Here is a 15,489-nt window from a genome sequence, read left to right on the forward strand (position 1 = left end):
TGCGTTCTTTCCATTACACGATCTGTTGTGATTATTGACCTATAGGGGGCCCTTTCCAGCATCGGCAACGAAGTCAGATTAGCGAATCATACAAGATATCGAAGTCAATGGCATCATCGACCAGTCTCAGACAACTGTCCAGCGAAACACGTTGAACTGGCGGGCGGACACAATCGGACGATCCCGTAACAATTAGCGGTGGAGTCGGCTACCTGGATATTCCCCTGTTTGTCAGCGGAACTCTTTTGGAGCCGGTCGGAACCCGGATGTTCACTGAATCTCTTCCTCTTTCTCCGTTCAAACTAGCTCGTTACTTGGTTAGAGCGAATGCAGGCCTGGATTGACACGGCGGGAACAATAGTCAGTTTAGCGTCTGCGCCGGTGGCATTAGTGGAGCTGTGCTTCAGCTTGACAGCGGCCCCTCTCCCCCTTAACAACAATGGTCCGTGTACATTTCCGTTGCTTAAGGAGGTGGCGGAAACAATTGGATTCAATGTCAATTATAGTACAGAGCGACGGACATTTCATCATGAGCGAATTCAGTCTACGGGCTGCGCTTCACACTGGAGAATGCATTAGTGGTGGTGCATAATTCACCCTGGCCGTAGATCGGGGCGATGCGCTCCTGGCTGCTGTCTACGATCTCGAAAGCCCTGTTGATTTCCGTTTTCTTGCTTATGCCCCTACCCCAGCCTTTATATCTCTCTAATTCGACGTGGGTGGAGCGGCTGCCCGTGTACGAGGAGGTTTGTCGCGACCCGAAAGGCGATCGAAGTTTGAGGAGCTTGCGCAGCGACGAAAGAGAGCCGGACATGAGACCGAGGTTAAACTCGAGTTCCATCCAGATAAGTGAGTTGGCAGCTGTGTCTGTTATTGATAAACATCAGTCAGCGGGCTGCATATCCTCATAACACCTGAACACTGATACTTACAAGTGTAGTCTGTTTCGTCTCTGGCATAGGTCAAAGTACTAAAGCGAACCAGAGCAGCGATACACGCTGTGAACCCTGAGCAGACATGACAGTCAGTCACTGTGTGATCTAGGTGAGGCTTCTATCATACCAAGACAGAAAAGTCCAAGTACCAGGACCCTTCGTCCAAGTGGCATCTGAAGCTGCCAGACGCGACGAATTGGGAGTGTAAGGATGATCAGATCCATCACAAACATAATGACGCCTTGCGCCATTAGAATGGCGAAAGAGGTGTCGATACTGTAGCATTCAGCATCGAGGATAGTTTTGTCGAATCCAGCGCGAACGGGTCGACATTGGAATGCGAGAGCCAAAGATCCTGAGAGTGTGAATACGGCTAGGAATCCCAGAATGCATTTTCCAGTGATGATGATACCATGAGTGGGAAAAAGGCGCATGATGAAAACTGTAAGACTTATTTTGACTGATGCAGCAACAGGTAAATAGCTGCAGAGCGCGGCATAGTAGATCTAAGCATCGCCTGTGACCTCAGTCGCCGTCTAGATCAAAGTATCTGTCAGTTCAACGTACCTTCCACCAAACCAGCAGGTCTGCATCTGAAACATCCTTGGTCTTTTTCCCTAGGCCGTAGTAGGTGATGATATATGCAAGCGTCGAGAAACCATTCACCATGATCTGCTGTGGCTCAGTAGTCCGTCGCACACGGCTCGAGCATCAGGGAAGACTAACAAGAGCAACCATCACCATCCAGTCATCCAGTCCCCATGATTTCAGAATGGATTTTCGTAAGTAGAGCTATGAAACGTATCATTGTATGAGTTGTGCTTTTCCAACCCTATCAAGTGCGCTGGATGCTTACCCGGAGACCACAAACCAAGGTAGTTGGAATAGCAAGGACGAGAACAATAATGCGGACAGTAGTAGTCATCGAAGGCAGTCCACCATCTCGTGGTATGACCGTCCAGTCCATAGTGAAAATAAATTAATGTTCCACGCCTCTCATTGATGGCATGGAAGTCAGGTTCAAGATGTTAAGTCCCAGGGGAAGCATGGTCGACGATAAAACCGTCCACCTGTTCAAAAGCCATGATAACGAAGGAATCATATCCCTGTACTATAATAGACGACGCGAAGGGTAAGAAGCTGTTGGCGCAGGATAGCGTGGGCAACTATCATACTAGGGCTGTTCTGGCCCCGCAAATCCTGGGCGTTTGTTCCGTGTGCCGCCTCCTTGTCCATTGCGGATGAGTCCTATTTAATGGGCATGGTGGATACCTTTCGTAGTACCTCCTTTTTGTGAAAATCCTCTTGTTTTTTCTGTTATTGACCGGGGTATTCGGCTAGCAACCTTGTTGTTCCAGTCTCGCAAACTAACAAGCCACAATGAGCCATGCAGCAGCCATCGCAGCAATCGTTCAGGGGGCGAACGTTGACGCTATCACCGGCGCAAAAGTTGAGGACCTACTGTCCAGGTATGCAGAGTTTCCAGAGAATCAGAAGAATACTGTACGGGCGTCATACCTTGCTGAAGTCTTGCCTCTTTTTTTCGGTGAAAATGCCATTTTCCAGACTTCGGATGAGTACGATACTCAACGCCAAGTGCCATGGTATGACATTCGCACACCCACGAAGCACAATCGCAATCTGACCAATTCTGTTACACAGGTCAGTAAATTGCTGGCTCCAGCCATTAGTTGTGGTCACAGCTACATCAGCACAGGAAGTTGCGACAGCGCTTGCTCTCTGTCGTTTCTTTAACATCCGTTTCTCTGTCCGCGGTGGTGGCCACCTACAGAATCCGGGGTTCACCAGCAATGATGGCGGAGTAGTCATTTCCTTGAGTAAATTCAACCATGTCAAGCTGTCTGACGACAAGTCGACTGCTGATGTAGGACTTGGGCTGAGATGGCTTGATGTATATAAGGCTCTCGACCCTCATGGCCTTGCAGTGGCAGGAGGCCGAATTCCAACGGTCGGCGTTCCTGGTCTTCTCCTGGGAGGAGGAATTTCTTTCCAGAACAGCCAGTATGGAGTGGGAGCAATGGGAGTGTCTAATTATGAGGTAAGCTTGCACATACTGCGCCATGTCTAGCTGTTCTCTAATCCGGTTGCAGGTTGTCCTCGCAGACTCAAGCATTGTCAATGCCAATGCACAAGAGAATCCTGACTTATTTTGGGCCCTCAAAGGAGGCGGTCCTAACTTTGGTAAGCGGCTTTGCCAGAGATGCAAGAATCTGTGCTAATCAAAAGCTCAAGGCATCGTAACCAAGATGGACTTAGTGACAGTGCCTACCGAGTCCTGGGCTGAAGCTCGTATTTACCCGCCAACAGCCTACCCCGAGCTTGTCAAAGGCCTCATGAAGTACCACGAAGCGATTGAGGTCGACAACAAGGCATCCCTCGTCTGGCACGCTACCAGCCAGGCAATCCTTCTCGTATTCTTCTACTGTGCCCCTGTCGAGAAGCCTGCTGCATTCCAGTCATTCTATGATATTCCCTTCATGATGAACTTTGTGCCTCCAGGCACTCGCTCTATCTATGAGCTTGTTCAGGCAGTTGCCTCAGTCATCTCACCAGAGGTGTTGCAGTAGGTTAAATGAGACCTTCGGTGGATTAGATACTAATGGGACCTTTAGTCATGAGTTCCGAACCATGTCCAGTCTGCCGTGTTTAGAGCTGTACGAGGCAACTGAGAAAGTCCGCCGAGAACAACAAGAGGCTTTGAGTGACGTTAAAGGGCTTGTCCTGACCAACGTATTCCAGCCCATGTCCTCTTTAGCCATGAAACAGAGTCAGAAAAATGGTGGAACGCCTCTTGGATTAGAAGCAGTAGGCCAGCAGTGTATGTTGCCCTTCTCACCACTCATCTTTGAAGCTAATAAGATAGGGTTTCTGTCAATGGCCGATTGGAAAAATGCGGAGGACGAAGTTCGGGTTCGCGAAGCAGTCCGCAAGATTGTGGATGTTGCCGAAGCCACAGCAAAGCAGGCTGGCGCGTATCTTCCGTACCGGTACTCCAACTATGCATCGCGCGATCAAGATCCATTGTCCAGCTATGGTGCGGAGAATGTAGCGAGGCTCAAGAGCATTGCTGCGAAGTATGACCCTGAAGGGGTTTTTCAGAAATTGCAGAACGGTGGATGGCTGCTTTCGAAAGTAGGATCGCAGACAAGGTCTGCCAAGTTGACATAAGTGGTTTGGAGGCATAAGTAGTATGAACTCTGGATAAATTGGCAGGGACATTGAAAGGCCATTTGATGATAGCAATTTGACGTTCCTGATGGTATTCGATGTTTCGGACTCAAGAGAATCCGTATCAGAATACTAGATCCTCGCTTTCAAATAGAAATTCAAGTATGGATATCAAGGAATTTCTGTCTCGACCAACTATCCCCCAACGAAAACCAGGTATATTGGCAGATATCAAAACCCCTCTATGTATCACATTGTGTTCCAGGTAGCTACGTCTTCGTAAGAATGACCGAATGGATATTCATGTGTGAGAACAATACCTTGAAAATTCTGCTAATTGGTTCCAATGACCTGGAACTACTTGGGAGGAGCCTCCTATTGTAGCGGACCTAAATAAAAAGACACTCTATGTTATGCTCACGCTATAGAAAGTCTTGTGCGTATTTCCAGTATATATATAAAGCGTGGCAAGAAAGCTAGATACAATCGAAGCATCGAATATTCCACCACCCAAGCCTTGACGTAGCATGTCTACCCTAGTCTGACAGCTTTTTTTCTTATTTTTTCTATAAGGCTGTATCACTAAGAAACAACAATCAGCCACATGGCAACCACCACATAAACCGATATAGTTCAACTCACCATCTCAGTTTTGAGACTGCAACACCTGGAAAGACTTGAATCCCTGACCCTGGGTCCAGCATCCCGAGCCCCCGGAAGTGTGAAAGTAGTCGCAGGCACCTCCACTCGCTCCATCAAAGGTCCATCCCTCGGGCAGCTCAGCCCTGATGGACTGAATCTCCGGGGTGAATGATTCGAGCGAGAAGCACCCGTAGCTCTGGTTTCCGGTGAAGAAACTTTTGTATTCGGTGCACTTGGTGTCGGTGTAGACCGTCACGTTCCAGTTTACTGCGAGGGATGTACCAGCCAGAGCTGCGATGGGGAGGATGGAGAGGAGCTGCATGATTATGATGTTTGTTTTGAGGTGTGAGAGGGTGTGGTATTTGAAGATGAGTAGGAAGTGGAATAGTTAATTCTCCGCTGATTGTTTGTGAGACTGTAATGTAGAACTGATGGCATGGATGCGGATTATATATTGTCTTGAAATCCTCCATGATGACTGTAGCTGAAGGATTACTAGATGATCGACATTTAGGCCCGTAAGGCGTCCAGTCAGTTAGCCAACGGGATAGGCGCAAACTCGACATGTTTCAGATGTTTGACGCCTAAGCTGAGTGCGTCTGTAATTCTTAGCCATGGAAGTCAGCGATAGACGGAGATATGCGAAGTCCTGCTGCGCTGTCCATGTGTCGATTGGTGAGCGTGGCTAAGCGTGAGTAGATCAATCTGCAATTTCGACGAGGCTGAGTAGACCCTTGGAGGCCTGATCCGCAAATTCTATTTTTGCATGAGCATCCCAAGTCCATCTTGGAGTTCAGCTGGCCAAAAACATTGTCAACAAGTGATTATGAGATCGATGATTCATTTGTAGTAAAGCAGTGGCTCTTGCATGAAAATGACACCTGATAATTCAGGCTTCAACATGTAAGGCTGTCTTCTATATTTGGCCTAGGATGTTTGCACATGTGTATGTGCTGTTTGCATCATCACCAAACAAGTTAAACAGGAGCTCCAAGGTATCCACCATCACATCACATCACATCCTGCCCACCAACATAGCATAAACATCTCATACCCCGTCACTATATTCTTCCTGCTGCACTATACGCTCTATATATAATACTATTGCGCAGCGCATCCCATTGCACAACAGACATTATGGCTGACGGCGGAGGCTGGAGCACAATCGAGTCCGACGAGGTACGCACCCAAGCACACCAAAGCATACACAGAGCAGCAAACTAACAAGCAAACCTCCAGGGCGTCTTCACCTCCCTCATCGAGAACCTCGGCGTCAAGGACGTCCAATTCGAAGAATTGATTTCTCTAGACGCAGACACAATCCGCTCTCTAAGGTATGCTTTACCACCTTTCCACTACCACCACCTTATCCACCACACTCACTAACACCTATCTACCTCCCCATCCAGCCCCGTCTACGGCGTAATCTTCCTTTTCAAATGGATCCGCGAAACCCAACAACCCACCACCTCTACAACCTCAGCCTCGACACCCCCCTCGGGCACCTATGACACCGACCCCTCCCCGAACCTCTTCTTCGCGAATCAAACGATCCAAAACGCCTGCGGCACACAAGCCATCCTCTCCGTGATCCTCAACAACGACTCCACCACCTCATCCTCTACCAGCACCCCCTTCCCCATTAACATCGGCCCCGAACTCCACGCCTTCAAAGACTTCACCGCCGGATTCCCACCCGACCTCCGCGGCGAAGCGCTCTCCAACTCGGAAGTGATCCGCAGCGCGCACAACGCATTCGCGCGGGCCTCACCATTCGTCGACGAGACAGTGCGAAACAACCAAGACGAAGAGGGCGATGTATATCATTTCATTGCGTACACGCCTGTGGACGGGAAATTGTATGAGTTGGATGGGTTGCAGCCGCATCCGATTTCGCATGGGGGGTGTACGGCGGAGGAGTTCCCCGAGAAGGTGATTGAGGTGTTGAGACAGAGGATTGCGCGGTATCCCGAGGGGGAGACGAGGTTTAATCTGATGGCGGTGGTGAGGGATTTGAGGGTCACGGCGAGGGAGATTGGGGATGTGGAGGCGTTGGAGAGGGAGGAGAGGAAGAGGAGGGCGTGGGCTTGGGAGAATACGTTGAGACGGTCGAATTTTGTGGGGTTCATTGGGGAGGTGTTGAAGGGGGTGGTGGGCATGAAGGATGCGCAGGGGGAGGGGAAGTATGAGGAGTGGGTGGAGAAGGCGAAGGGGGAGACGCAGAGGAAGTTGATGAGGAGGTAGATACATCTAGTCTATATCATTAGGTCTGACTATTTTACTGGAGATGTCAGGATTCTACCTAGTAAGATCCGTTGAGATTCATAACTATGACATATCTATGTACAGTGGCAACGCCGACGTCTGTTGAAGAATCGCTTCGTCATTCATGTCATCCGACTCATAATCGTAAAAGGTAAAGATATTAATTAGGGTTAATAGTCGATCATGCGAGATTTGATCACTTGTACCAGAGATTCGGGTAGCTCATCCTCTCGGATGAGTTTCAACGCCAGCAAATCGGACCAGAAGAACATCGCACGATCCTGCGCATAGGCAAGGTAGTCGAATTCTTCGGCTTCGTCCACATCGGCATCGACGGGCGGAGTCCCGGTGGAGTGGCTCACTTCGGCTGTCACATCGGAATGCACACCGTTGCCATTGGTATCATGGTGGCCGTTCTGCGCTTTAGCTGCGGCTTCATCTGCTGCGATACCCTCTTCCATGCCAGGCACCTTGGCCTGCACGATTCCCCAAGCAACCCACTGCGCGGAGTTGAATACTCGCCACATCCTGGTTTGTCGCGCGTAATACTGAATTTTAGCACTGGTGCTGTCCTCGTGCGCTTTCTCAATATCAAACCGAGCAGACATGTCGACGTCCGGGCCGTCATCCAGGCTCAAAGGAGCTAGTGACGAAGAGTTGGAAGAGAGACCTCGCATCAGCGGAGTGATGGACGGAGATGCCTGCTCGCGCAATCCGGGTCGATGGCTCAGGTAAGCTTCAATGAACTGATGCTGCTGCTCCGGAGTCGGATAGCGGCTGGTGTCACATGCCCAGGGCCGCTCCAGATCATGATAGTTATAACACCATTCAGTCTATTGGGGTTAGCTAGGAACTTCCAGTACTATCAAATGCTTGACTTACAAAATGATTGGCAAACTCGTGTCCTGGAGGATTGGCTGACGCATACTCAAAGTCAATAACGACCAGCTGCTTATGCACATTCTCAGGCCGAAGCAGCGGTGATTCGTGGCTGGGCTCCATGCGAAGCAGGTTGCCATATTGAGTCTAAATCATTAGCGCACTTCCGCAGGATTGGGATAAGGTACCTACATCATTGTGCGCAAACACCAACTGTCGCTTTATCCCGTCCATGCCGCCACTGCTGGACAAGAGCCACTTACGATATCCTTCGACTGCTTTTCTGAAGGAGGGCCAGGGAACACCGCAGACAAAGCCTCGTCGGCGCCAAGCCTCGGACACTGCTTTGCTCTTGTTGTGTTCGGATTGGATCTCCCTGTCCAGCCAATTGATTACTTGCTCGCAGCGGTCTACCCACTTATCCCAGTTCTTGAACACCATGGGCCCTCCCTCCCTCTCATCTACAAGTAGATCAATTCCATCGTGCAGCTCCCTCATCCGCTTCGCGATCTGTTTCATGGTCGGGGGATCGCGGAGCTCCTTGGGCGTTAGTGGACGAGCTTCGAAGTACTCTTCGAATCTTCCGTTATTAAATGTACCTAAAACCTTCGGGCCAATGTTCTTTCGGCCTAGCCGGCGGAGGATTTGAAGCTCGGTATCTCGGTCAATCAAATGATCTACTTGAGGCCCGTAGATACGCAGTAGTAGCTTCCTACAGAAATTTAGCCTCTGGGGTATGTGCAAATATGAGTAAGGGCACTTACGGTGGGGGCTTCCTGGGTACCAGCGAGTATGATCCATCTTCTGCCTTGGGCACCGGAATATTCAGTGGCGGTGTGACTACATATACGGCATTGGTCAAGGCACCGCTAAGTCGAACGACTCCCATATCAGTTGCAAGATCCATGGGAAGCTTTCGCCATCCTTTGAGCTGCATGGTGTGAGTGAGCCGAAGGATTTCACTCTTGAAAAGCGTCCAGGCTTCTTTATCCTTTGCGCGTCTCGCATTGACACTATTCTCGTTGTCGTCATCTTCTGCACCACCACCGCTGTAAGCGAGAGTTTTCGAGTTATCCAGCACTGCATCTACGCTAGGGGCGGCTGCCTCGTGGTCCGAAAAGTCGGATTCAGACGCAGAACCCCTACGCAGCCCCTTGGAGTACTGACGCCGACGACCGGATCGTCGGGCGAGTTGTACAGAATCTGTTCCCTGCCGTAAAGTGGCATACTGAATGAGAATCTTTTCCAGTTTATCGAGTGCCATTGCAGTGTCAGCACCAGACGATACAGGCCTTTCCACTAGAACGCTAGCACTGTCATCGTCGTCATCGTCACCATCACTGGCAACACCATCCATCGTCGCTAAACTTGTCGCCTTGTGAGGCCTCCTTTTGGATTTCTCGCGCTGAAGCCATTCGTAGACTTGTGCGAAGAGGCTATTCTGCGGGTCCTCCTCGCCATTTTTTGAACTGCCGTCTAATTCATGACGATGCGCAGGTTCAGTGATAACGCTGGATGTCTGACTACTGAAGGAAGCCGGCTGGTGAGTAGGCAGTCTGGCTGCTGATTTCTTGGGTGCAGGAACACGATGTCGGAAGGTATTCCCTTCTGACGCGATTGCAGAAGTTTCGTGTCCATTTGTATGGTGATGTCTCTGAGGGGAGACGTTCAAACCTGTCCCCAAAATAGGTTGTGGTCCTTTAGATGATAGGTCAGAATCCATCAACACTTAGGGGTGATCCAGGTAGGGAAGGATAAAAGTCCGCACAAAGTGAGGGGGTTAGGACGGTTGATCGAGTACCAGCAGTCGCAGTGGGCTATGAGATCATTTGTCCCGGAAGCAGAGCCTCGGAAAACCTACGACTACGGGGTGGTTGGAGCCCAAGGAAAGGTAAAAGGGGCTGACGGGAAGTTAACCAAGAAAAGAACATACCATCATATTCAAGACCAGAGAGACCGGTCTGGTCGGTGACTGAAGGCATGTCCAGACAACGGCAAACAGTATGTCGTGATAGAAAATATAGTGATCAAGTAACCCATCCAATGCTGTGAGTGCGGGAAGCAGATCACTTTGCGACTGGACGTGGCGTAATCGGCACCTGAAAATTGGCGGAGAATAGAAGCTGGGGATCCTCCGGACTATATGCCAGGCCCGTGCGGGTACGCTGGAAGAAGAACGGATCACAGGAGTTGGAAGTTGGAACGCTCAGGGACGGCCCAAGGTGGTCTTTTGAGAAGATGACTGGATAGTGGATGGACTGATGGAGTTGACAGTGCGAACGGAACTGGAGGGGATAATGAATTTGGGGCACACAGGGGAGGAAAAAGTGCGACCAAGTGGGGACAGCGATAAGTAGCGGTCCAGCAAAGGAAAATACGGTCGGAATCCGATCCCGGTTGTCACCTTCTTTTGAGAAGCAAAGATTGAAAATTTGCAATGAAAAGAACGTCGAAGATGAACAAATTCAGACAAACATGAATTGCAGCAAACGTTGTGACGGTCAAAGCGGACGAAGATTGACGACAGATGGCTGAGTGGCGAAGGACGGTGTGGCTTGTCGAGAAAAAGAAACGATCGTAGAGGTTGAGCCGCGAAGGTGGAAATTGATGGAGCATCGAGGAACGGGAATCAACGTGTGTCTCAGGTGACTTGGCAGTTTCCACCCGTCAAACCCACAATCCAGGGTCTGCTGCTATGATTCAATCGTTCAATAGAAAAGGTACCATGTTGCCTCAGCCATGCTCAGCCAGAAACGCCACCGACGCGGGCTGCTAAGGGGACACCTCGTATGTGGACAGTGAATATTGTAACTAGTCTGGTGGCACACGACACCAGCTGTTTGCCCATTTCCTGGCCTACTCGACTAGGACCAATCCCGAGGCATTGTTTCGGACCAAAGTATGGGTCGCGACCGGGAACCAAGAGGTTTGTTGTCACTCACTCGCACACCGGGGGAGATAAGCACCAAGCAGCCTGACCGCAACCTCGGGATGGATGGTCCAGCCGGCCAGGGGAGCTTGAGCATAAGCATCATATGTAAACGCTCATGCTTATGCTCCGTAGAAGAGACTGACGTCGCTCCATCAACCTGGGCGTAGATCAGGCACACTGCATTGAGTCGCATTGGGGGAAAGGCCTTGAGCGTGCCCACTTAGATTGGAGGTTAGATAGCCCATCTTGATATAGGAAGAAGCGATTGCTTGCTTTACTCCGTACAACGGTCAACGGTAGAGGCCCACATGGTGGTGTCTCCATCCATAAACCTCAGTTGTTATCACCGTTATTAGACCGGGATATGATTTGGTCGCGCAGGGTCACACTATAAGTTTTCATACTGAGAAACGTAGTCGCAAGGGGCATTCTGTGCTTCACTTTTCATGGTTTCGATCATTTCTGTCGTCTTGGAAGGAGAGTGAGAGAAAAGATGAAGAGAAGAAGAGGGGTTGGCGAGGAGGGGAATAAGCCACATCTTCGGAATGTGTTCCTTGGTGCCCGTCTTTTCAGGCATCATTGCAGGCCAGCCTGATGCCACCTCGATCTCGTCATATTCGGCCAATGGGATTTCGCAATACGCAATGTTCCTATTAATATGATCAGTAGACTCACTTTGAGCTGTTCTCCTATGTGATTACATGCTATTGTCATTTTTGTCGCATTTTCAGGATTATAAGAACACGTCGGGCTCTCAGTGAACACGCTACATCAGGGATACCGGTCAGACAGGATGAAGAAGTAGATATTCAGCCAGCTTATACAAGACATCTGCGTCACCATACATATCGAACCCACTTCACTTCACTAAGAGAACTAATCATATCTAAGCCCATCAATCCAAACTCTTAGCCATATAGACTCGCTTCCACCCCTTATTATCCGCACGATGTGTCTCCACATACCCCATTCGTGTATATATCGCAATATTCTCCACCATCGTCTCATTAGTATGCAGCTGAAGGGTCTGATAACCTGCCAACCGAGCCGACTCGTCAGCGAACTCCAGCAGCTTACGACCCAGCCCAGTACCCCGTGCAGACTGAGCTACAGCCAGATTGTCCACTATCATAGCGTCCTCCCGCGGGACAAGCATGACGGTGCCCTTTATTCCACCGTCATGCTCGATCACATAGACGACTCCGTCATTGATCAGTGCGGTGTAGTCGTCTAGCATCGGCTGCGGTTTCCTCCCTATGCGAGCGATATAGATAGAGAAGGCTTCTTGTATGATTGTTTCGATGGAGTGTTGATCGGCGGGTGTTGCTTGTCGGATGTTGGTAGACATCTGTGTTCTTGTCCTTATTCTGATGGATTGCTTCTTTGCTCGTAGATGATCGGGTATTTGTCTTCGTATGTATTTATTTAGCAACCGCTCAATAAGTGAGTTCTCCTTTCTTACACGGTGTCGAGATGGTAATAACTACAGTAAATGCAGTTGCGGGGATGTGTGAGGTCTGACTCAATAAGCGTCGGGAAACTACGTGCTGCTACGGCTCAGTGGTCATCTTGAGCTAGTGCTCTATCCGTCCAATGACAAGTATATTTACATTCGAGCCTCTTGTATTTGTGTCAGCACATCTATTTTCTATATAATGTCGCACAGATCTATATAAAACTTGGTACATAGGGTCCTCAAAAAATGGGAAAATGCAGATAGACGCTATGCAAATAATGCAGGAGTAGTAGTAGACCAGCTACTCTAGCGGAAGTCTAGTTCCAGCCGTAGATGATTCATGACCTTTCGTCTAATCACGAGGTCTAGCCACTCCTAATGGTAGGTGACACTCCACACCTTGTAGCCATCCAGGGAGTGTTTAGTAGAATTCATCTGTAATCCTCCTTCATCGTCCATTGTGATAGCAGTCGAGTTGACATACTGCAGACCATATCCGTGACCATTCCCCAAGAGGGTAATCTTGACTTCTGCAGCATCGCCCCGGCGACCAGCTGGCAGCAGACTCCCGTGAGGACCAAGCCATCTACCATCCAGTGCACTGGAGAGTTTGAAAATCTGGCTTTCTTCGCCGCTGGAATAATGTATGACCCATCGTTGCTTTTTGTCACTGTGGTCCGACCGCGCTGCGCTGCTGCTCAACCTGGTTGTATTTCCGGTATTGGTGAGCGCATACCCAGACTTCTCGAAAACGAGGTACCGTCCCTCAGTCAGATAGCCGACACACTCTTTGTAGCCATCCTCGAAGAATAGCGATTCTGTTACATTCTGCTCTCCGTATGGCACAGGAGGACGGGGCTCTGGAAACGTTGCTTCACAATTGGATGTGCCCACGTAAGAGCCTGAGGACATTTCGGGCTCTTCGGCCTTTGGCAAGTCCGGAAGGCTGGTGTCGGGCTATACGGCAAATTAGCTCGCTATTACTGTAGTTGATAAGAGGGGTGGTCGTACATGGTCTAGATTCAATGCATTGACAAGGTTGGACATATGCTCTCGGCGCCAGTGGACCATTTCTGGGGTCTGCACATTTTCATAGCCCCTTGCCGTAAGCCACTCTTCCAGAAACAGAATTTGAGAATTGTGATCTGCCCTCTCAGTGAATACACGGTTGCCACGGGTCCACGGGGACACCATATAGAAAGGCACCCGAAGACCTAAGAAGTCAGATTGAATGATATGATATGGGATGATGGCGGGACTTACCAGGTCCAACATATAGATTTCCAAAGATGCCATAGGGATCCTCCATCCACTCACCCGGGGTGCCTTCTGGTGAATGAAAAGGAATCACATGGTCTCCGTATCCACCGGATTCTATCGTAATGTCAGACTCGCTCCAAGAAGGGCTGGATAGAAGTTGCCTACCGTCGTAGCTTATCATGAGCAGCGTGGAAGAGTATTCAGGGCTACTTGTCACAGCATCCACAACCTTCTTCTGCAGCCAGGCCCCATCCTTGGGCATATAGGGTGGATGCTCTGACAATTCCGCGGGGCCGACGATAAAGCTGATTTCCGGGAGGGTCCCGTTGGCAGCCGCTTCATAGAAGGTCTCCAATCCCAAAAACGCCATGCCTTTCTCTACAAGCGGTGAGGAAGATGAAGCGTTTTGGTACTGCTCAAATCGGGCCAAGGGGTTATCGTCAAAGTTGTCTTTGTCCTGATAGACCTGCCAGGAGACGCCTGCATCTTCGTAGACTTCAAAGATCGTTTTCCACTTGAGGGGATAGCAATTGATGTGATAGCTATCGCACCCTAGAATCTACCAGTTAGCTAAGATCTAACAATAGAACAAAGGGGATGGGTAGTTCTAGCAGACATACCAGGCGTTACATTGTTGTCGATATAAACGCCGCCTTGGTCAGGCTTTTGAGGACCACCAGGCACGTTCACGGAGCCGCTCACGAGGGTAACACGGTTTGGATTGGTAGAGGTGATTTGAGACTCCTGTAGGAAATCAGACATGGTTCAACCGTGTGGCAGCAGAAACATACTTGATACATATCACCAGTCGTCCAACCCTCTGCGATTGCGTAATGAATAGGAATATCATCTCTCTTAAGTATCCCCAACTCCAAGGCGTGTTGTTCCGGGCCCAGTGATTGTTCAGTCCTCCGTTGAGCGATGCTTGGCTATCTTCGTATCCGTTGTTTCCCGCTGCCATGCACTGGATCGCATCCGTTGTATTGCCTCCCTTGTAGCCCAGATACCATGGTAGGAGTGTTGTTGTAGAGTTAGACATATCAGGATCAACTTGTCTATCTAGGTATCAGTACACGACGTCGCAAGATGCATGAAGGCAAACTGACTGGTACCAAACAGGTAACCCATCTGGATTCACCTGCACGTTTGGGTCGTTAAATCCTCGGACGCCTGCCATTGTGCCGAAATACTGTACATGTTATTAGGCTTTCCTAGCATTGTGAAGCTCAGCTACACTTACACTATTCCATGATCGGTTCTCCTGCATGAATATCACAACATGCTTGATGTCCTTCAGTGAGCCGGCAGAAACCGACCGGCTCCCGAGGAGCAAAGCCAAGGCAGTAGAACCAAGCAATAACATATTGAAGCGACTGCTTTTGAGATAGTTGTAATGAAAGTTTTCAGGTTCCTTCGCGCTACTTTATATATCATCGGGTCTTGAGCCAAGGTGGGTACTGTGCATGGTCTAGGTTCTCACAAGACCACAACACCGGGGTGTTGATAGCCCATGATTCCGACGCATCCATAGTATGTCGACTGTCTGGGTCCTGAATAAATCTGCCAAAGTGGAGCGTAACATGGAATGGTGTTTGTCATTGCAGATCGGATTCGACGAGCCATTATTTAGGCCACGCTAAAGCGAAGAGCGATTGTCCACTATAGTGGGTAAAGTATGATCCACTTGTAATGGAGAAGAATGTTTCAGAAGATATATGACATCTCTCTATAAGATTCCATCGAAGACAGAAGACTAAGCGGAAGATGAGACTCCATGGAAGGGAATCTGGTTGGCGGGCAGTTCAGGCACGTGTAACAAACGGAGAAACCTGCTTGAGGCACTCACTCCGACTGGCTGTTCCGCTCAGGCACACTTTCGTCTTCGCAGTTTTTACTCTCGCCTTCTGGGCTTTCAGTCAACTAAGTTTTCC

General features: G+C 49.6%; 8 protein-coding genes across 8 annotated transcripts; 2 read left to right on the top strand and 6 right to left on the bottom strand.

The window, feature by feature from the left end:
- Positions 1-182: 182 nt before the first annotated feature.
- ASPBRDRAFT_667893 (uncharacterized protein) lies at positions 183-1,902 on the bottom strand (the record flags this gene model as incomplete). Its single annotated transcript, XM_067628793.1, has 6 exons — positions 183-867; positions 933-1,007; positions 1,063-1,441; positions 1,503-1,607; positions 1,662-1,727; positions 1,792-1,902. 6 exons carry the CDS (start codon positions 1,900-1,902, stop codon positions 545-547), a joined length of 1,059 nt encoding a protein of 352 aa, XP_067481701.1. The 3' UTR covers positions 183-544.
- Positions 1,903-2,315: 413 nt separating this feature from the next.
- Positions 2,316-4,124, top strand: ASPBRDRAFT_119948 (FAD-binding oxidoreductase; the record flags this gene model as incomplete). Its single annotated transcript, XM_067617304.1, has 6 exons — positions 2,316-2,539; positions 2,598-2,994; positions 3,047-3,137; positions 3,189-3,519; positions 3,569-3,774; positions 3,820-4,124. 6 exons carry the CDS (start codon positions 2,316-2,318, stop codon positions 4,122-4,124), a joined length of 1,554 nt encoding a protein of 517 aa, XP_067481702.1.
- A 332-nt stretch (positions 4,125-4,456) lies between these two features.
- ASPBRDRAFT_39575 (uncharacterized protein) lies at positions 4,457-5,296 on the bottom strand. Its single transcript, XM_067624170.1, has 2 exons — positions 4,767-5,296; positions 4,457-4,706 (listed from the first exon to the last, which is right to left on the bottom strand). The coding sequence occupies exon 1, from the start codon at positions 5,086-5,088 to the stop codon at positions 4,771-4,773; it is 318 nt and encodes a 105-aa protein (XP_067481703.1). The 5' UTR covers positions 5,089-5,296; the 3' UTR covers positions 4,457-4,706; positions 4,767-4,770.
- Positions 5,297-5,903: 607 nt separating this feature from the next.
- On the top strand, positions 5,904-7,010 carry ASPBRDRAFT_171580 (putative 26S proteasome-associated ubiquitin C-terminal hydrolase; the record flags this gene model as incomplete). Its single annotated transcript, XM_067619710.1, has 3 exons — positions 5,904-5,945; positions 6,006-6,100; positions 6,176-7,010. 3 exons carry the CDS (start codon positions 5,904-5,906, stop codon positions 7,008-7,010), a joined length of 972 nt encoding a protein of 323 aa, XP_067481704.1.
- A 191-nt stretch (positions 7,011-7,201) lies between these two features.
- ASPBRDRAFT_119843 (putative choline kinase) lies at positions 7,202-9,633 on the bottom strand (the record flags this gene model as incomplete). The annotated part of the gene is made up of 4 exons (XM_067617296.1): positions 7,202-7,864; positions 7,914-8,057; positions 8,103-8,622; positions 8,675-9,633. The coding sequence occupies 4 exons, from the start codon at positions 9,631-9,633 to the stop codon at positions 7,202-7,204; spliced, it is 2,286 nt and encodes a 761-aa protein (XP_067481705.1).
- A 1,017-nt stretch (positions 9,634-10,650) lies between these two features.
- ASPBRDRAFT_449665 (uncharacterized protein) lies at positions 10,651-11,197 on the bottom strand. The gene is made up of 2 exons (XM_067625303.1): positions 11,116-11,197; positions 10,651-11,061 (listed from the first exon to the last, which is right to left on the bottom strand). Coding segments are annotated over exons 1-2 (288 nt in total). The 5' UTR covers positions 11,117-11,197; the 3' UTR covers positions 10,651-10,774.
- Positions 11,198-11,626: 429 nt separating this feature from the next.
- Positions 11,627-12,345, bottom strand: ASPBRDRAFT_39579 (GNAT family N-acetyltransferase). Its single transcript, XM_067624171.1, has one exon. It carries the CDS (start codon positions 12,188-12,190, stop codon positions 11,738-11,740), a length of 453 nt encoding a protein of 150 aa, XP_067481707.1. The 5' UTR covers positions 12,191-12,345; the 3' UTR covers positions 11,627-11,737.
- Positions 12,346-12,673: 328 nt separating this feature from the next.
- ASPBRDRAFT_204592 (uncharacterized protein) lies at positions 12,674-14,921 on the bottom strand (the record flags this gene model as incomplete). Its single annotated transcript, XM_067621713.1, has 8 exons — positions 12,674-13,255; positions 13,310-13,512; positions 13,562-13,672; positions 13,724-14,110; positions 14,179-14,302; positions 14,364-14,613; positions 14,665-14,747; positions 14,799-14,921. The coding sequence occupies 8 exons, from the start codon at positions 14,919-14,921 to the stop codon at positions 12,674-12,676; spliced, it is 1,863 nt and encodes a 620-aa protein (XP_067481708.1).
- Between the last annotated feature and the right edge of the window lie 568 nt (positions 14,922-15,489).

The sequence above is a fragment of the Aspergillus brasiliensis genome (genome assembly GCF_001889945.1).
Source record: "Aspergillus brasiliensis CBS 101740 unplaced genomic scaffold ASPBRscaffold_3, whole genome shotgun sequence".
Lineage (NCBI taxonomy): Eukaryota > Fungi > Ascomycota > Eurotiomycetes > Eurotiales > Aspergillaceae > Aspergillus > Aspergillus brasiliensis.